We start from the raw sequence: 5054 nt of genomic DNA on the forward strand, positions 1-5054 counted from the left end.
TATACCGTTGCAATTTTGAATCAAAAACCCGTGACTCTCAGGGGTAACTATTAACCCGGCGGCACACGCACTATATCTCTCAGGATATCTCTCAGGCACAATACACACCCTCAGAACCACTAACGCTCGGACAAACTAATCCTGTAGCTTCTCCTTCTCAGTACCTTTCAATAAAGGTCCTGAGAACCTATCCTCCAACTTTCATCACATTTCCTTTCTCAGATCCTCTCCTTGAGCAATTTTATACTAACAGTCAACAGGATCGTATCTCACATATACTGTGCATGTAGTGCCGTTAATATTTTTGACACCCAAAAATGGCAAACAAATCTGTTTTCAATTTAAATAATCTGGAAGATTTGGAGACTGTGTGTAATATTGTTTGTAGTAACTATGATAATACTGATGATATTGAATTTTCGGATGATTCTGACACAGACAGGGTTGATAATATTGAAATAAACGTCAATGATGAGGATGATATTCAAGTTTCTAATGATGAAAATGGTTCTGATGACGAATGGGAATAACGTAAACATTTGGAAAACACGAGAATTAATTTAGAAATTTGGTTTTAGGCGCAATTGAAAAAATTTGAACCTCAACCAACCAACCATTTTTCTTAAATTCTTAACTTATTTTATAGGATTCATTTTACCATCTATAATTCAATAACCACTCCAGCAACATTCATACAACCCATCATAGAACTCTTATTTTTAATTTTAAATGCATTTAGGTACTGTTACTTACGCATTTTACATGAAATAGAAGAGCATTGTCTTTACCTGTAAACTTCGATGAGAAAATCAGCTTTAGAAAAAGAATAGAGATGAAATATTTCTCAAATGATTCAATTAGTCCTTTTAAAGCCTCCCAGTTGTTTGGAAACTAGCTACTTTGTTCCTGACAATCTCAGTAGTAACCACTAAAACTGAACTCGTCTCTTCTCGTGACGCGTTTTTCTCACCTTATCTTGAATACGTTCCTATTAAGGTTTAGGATAAGTGTGCAGGATACTACATTTACTTACATAGTTTTATTTGTCTAAGCTCCCATTTATCCCTGTCCAAGAACGGCCACAGGCGATATACTGTGGGGTGTGGGGTTCCCTTGGTTAGAACGGAGTCTGCAAAAGGGTTTGGTAGGAATGGAATTTCTCAAGAGAAATGATTAATCAGAGGGTCCACTAAAACTAATTCTTCTGTAATGTGTCATTTATTTATTCTATTCTTCTACGGTGCGAAACATAATATTGATTATGGAATTATTAACATGGAAATTTCATCTATTGTTCCCGCACCTCGTTGAAAGATTTTTTATTTACGAAAAAGTATTGATCAGTTTTTGTATTATTATTCGTAAGAATTTCAAGAAAAAATAGCGATATCACTTACTCAATTTTTATTTTTTGAAGAAAACTTTGGGCCGTAAGTACTAAATTGCATATTTCGGCTGTAGTGTTCTTGCTAAAATGGCATCTTGACTAATTTAGTAGTGTTGTTGCCTCATGAATATAGATAGGAATTTATATAAGTAAATATTAGAGTTAACTTGAGCTGTTTTAAATGATAGAGTTTGTCAAACAACAAATGTTGCTCCGTGTGCAATGGATTGTAACGACCATAATGTTCAGCAGAGAGAAAAAAAATTGAAACAAAATGTAGAAACAAAAACTGTCATTCAGTTTAACGAAAAATATTTTTTCTGTTGGTTATGAAATCAATTTCATAAAACTTAATAAATCATTTTAATTGAAGTGATCGAAACAGCAACTTTGACATCAAAAGTTTTGTAATTTTTTGTTTTGAATTCTTACTTCTCTGGGAATACAGCTAGAAGGGAAAATCTTGTTATAGCGAGTTACAGGTTATGGTACCTTACAACCAAACAAAGGTCTTAAGTGGATCGGATATTTTTGTCTTTGCGATTTTTTGAAAAATTAATTTGGCATTATTTTTCATATATTTTATTTTGATAATTTGCAGTCTTATTGTGGTTTTTAAAACTGACAGATTTTGATTTTATGTTCCCTGTTCATGAAGAGGAAATCAGTGAGTTGTTTGTATGTTTATATTAACTTTTATTGTAATATTTATAATTGTTTTTATTAGTATTGGTTCACTCTGTTATAGTTTTTTTTTTGTATTATATGTTTGAAGTAGAAGTGGTATGTTTTATTGTGATATTGTTTCATTTTAACATTTAATTTTATTTCCATTTCAGGTTAATTCTGTCATGTTAACCAATTGATACTGATCTTATTAAGAAAATTAAAATAAAAATGGAAAATACTGAAAGTGGTGATGAACTTGGGACTTCATTTTTACACAGTGATCCTCAAGCATTCCTTGTGCAGGAGGACATGGATGGTATGTACAATCTATTTTATATAATGTTTAAAATGTGCTTTGAGTTGGACTACTAGCTAATGTGACAGATTTTGACTAGAGATCCTCAATTTGTTTTGTTTTTTCAGCAATCTAATCTTGGCAGTTGTCATTTAAATTTTTACATTATTCAAAATTAAATTTATTTTGTGTTACAATGTATTATTTATTTAATTATAGCAATCTACAAGCTCAATGAAATTTGTTAGTTTATTGTTATTATAAAATTTAAAAATAAATAAATAATATAGACCTATTTTTGCATAGGTAATTAATTCCAACTTGAAGTCTATCGTTTTAGACAACTTAATTAATTTCAATTATAACTGAATGGAATATGCCTCTGGTTTAGCATAATAAAGCCCTGTAGTATTTTAATCAGCTGTGTTTTAGGATTAGACATGGGAAAGAGTAAGTAATCTCTTCCTATATAATTCATAGAAACCTAAACTATGACATATAATATGTATACCATGGGCAACCATATCATCTGAGAGGTTATTGCAGGAGTTTAGGGTGTGCAGCAGGCTCAGTTTATCATACTTCAGGGTTTTAAATTGTCAGACCTGTCATGCTTGAGACTGATAGACCCAGTCGTGATGTCCTCATAAAATAGTTTAAAACTCGAATCACTGACTTGCCATTGTTTAAGTTGTAAAATTAACTACATTTTTTGATTCTTTTATTAAAGTTTTTATAAGATTTGTAAAAATCTATTACTATTGAGTTCTGGATTTATATTACAGGATTAATATATAATGATTATGGATTGTTTTTTCTTATTTCAACTGCTATTGGCTATTCTGTATTATTTGTAATATTTTTTTTTTTTTTTTTACAATTTTTATATACTTTGTTTTCATATAAGTTGACAATGTTTGAATTTGATATTAAGTATGTTATTAATATCTTAGATGAATTAGAGCTTGCCGAAGAAAATAATACCGATGATTCAAGCCATGATGTTGAAACTAGGCACATCCTGAGGGAACAAGACAGGTTTTTACCGATAGCCAATGTTGCAAAAATTATGAAGAAAGCGATCCCAGAAAGTGGAAAGGTATGTTATTTCACCACAATTATTATACATTTGGTACTATATAAAATTTTAATCGTAGAGAGAAAAATACTCAATGGAATGGAGCTACTAACATAAGGAATCAGTCAGACACTTAGCTTCCTCTGTCTCTTTCTCTTAGTCTATCTGAAGCACAAGTCTTTTATTACTGGGATGATTTATAATTATAAGGCTTATTTATTTTTTTTAGCTTTCACATGTTCAATTTTTAAATAATTATAAAAAATTTATCTGACTCTGTGTGAGTTCCTTCTTTATTTATTCACTCTCTCACTCACGTGTTCGAGGGTTCTTACCAATGTGCTCTAGGACCCAAGAAAAAAAATCATATAATTTTTGATATTATTATATTCCCTCTTTGCTCTGTATGTATTCAATGGATATATATATCAATTGATTGTTATTTCATTTTTGGATAAGCCTGATTCACTATTACTGAAATATACTATATCGTAGTGTACCTGAAGCCCCGAAACACTGTGATTTATAGATGATTTCATAATAAAGGAAATTAAACAAGGAAGTTTATTTTTATTTCATTAACAATTTTTTCGTGTTAAACAATAATTTCAGATTGCTAAGGATGCTCGAGAATGTGTACAAGAATGTGTTTCCGAATTCATCAGTTTTATTACTTCTGAGGCGTCTGAAAGATGTCACATGGAAAAACGAAAAACTATAAATGGAGAAGATATACTATTTGCTATGACAACCCTTGGGTTTGATAACTACGTAGAACCACTCAAGCTGTATTTATTGAAATACAGAGAGGTGAGCTTAATTTATATTAGGTGTTTCATATTACCATATATTTTCGTTGTGATTCTGTCTATGTTTGAAACTAAGTATATGTATTTTTTTAAATTGCTGTTTGATAATTCTACTTTCATTGATTTGAAAAAATTTCTAAATTGGATAGCTGTCAAGCTGATATAATGGCAAAATAAAACTTAGTTGTAATTGTATTAACCAGGGATAATTATAATAGTAATTGGTTAATGGTAGTAATCATGCAGAAAATAAAAAAACTTTCTCATCTAAATCCAAAATCTTTACTTGTATTTTACATTGTTCTGTATCTGTCTATATTCAAATTTGTGTTTAGCCACAATAGATTTAACTTTTGATCCCATTTTGATGAAATTTTCAAGGATTGTGGTATCTAGTTGGTCCCATATCAATTTTGTCTGATGCAAAGGTAAATGTATTTTCCTCACAATATCTATATCTCTAAAACAGTTTGTCTGATTTAGCTTGAATTTGGAGGGATATTAGAAATTAGTATGATTCTTTATTTTACAATGTTAAACAAAAAGATTGAGAAGAAAATCTTTATACATCATGAAGCCCACATTTTTTTTATTTATTTAAAAATACATAATGATAAAACCTTATTCATATATATTTTATATTTTTTTAACATTTCGGCTTGTTTATTGGCCATTTTCAAATATTTTTATCTTCTTCCCTTTCATTATGTAAAAACTATTTTTAATTGTAAAATTTTGAATGGACTTGTATAAATTAAGTTAAAATTCTGCTTTTCACTTATAACTGAGGTCACTAATGTTTATTTCAGGGCTTTT

At 29.8% G+C, this 5054-nt stretch overlaps 1 protein-coding gene across 3 annotated transcripts in view; it reads left to right on the forward strand.

The window, feature by feature from the left end:
* Positions 1-1834: 1834 nt before the first annotated feature.
* Nf-YB (nuclear factor Y-box B) overlaps positions 1835-5054 on the forward strand; it is a 14461-nt gene continuing 11241 nt past the window's right edge. The window contains exons 1-4 of one of the 3 annotated variants that reach the window (XM_014422271.3): positions 1835-2065; positions 2227-2372; positions 3305-3450; positions 4042-4239. In XM_014422271.3, coding sequence (XP_014277757.1) covers positions 2285-2372; positions 3305-3450; positions 4042-4239 — 432 coding nt within the window. In that variant the 5' untranslated portion in view covers positions 1835-2065; positions 2227-2284. The remainder of the gene's footprint in view (positions 2066-2226; positions 2373-3304; positions 3451-4041; positions 4240-5054) is intronic. The other 2 variants (XM_014422269.3, XM_014422270.3) reach the window with 2 other exon arrangements.

The sequence above is a fragment of the Halyomorpha halys genome, unplaced genomic scaffold (assembly GCF_000696795.3).
Source record: "Halyomorpha halys isolate HHAL.00 unplaced genomic scaffold, Hhal_1.1 Scaffold363.1, whole genome shotgun sequence".
NCBI lineage: Eukaryota > Metazoa > Arthropoda > Insecta > Hemiptera > Pentatomidae > Halyomorpha > Halyomorpha halys.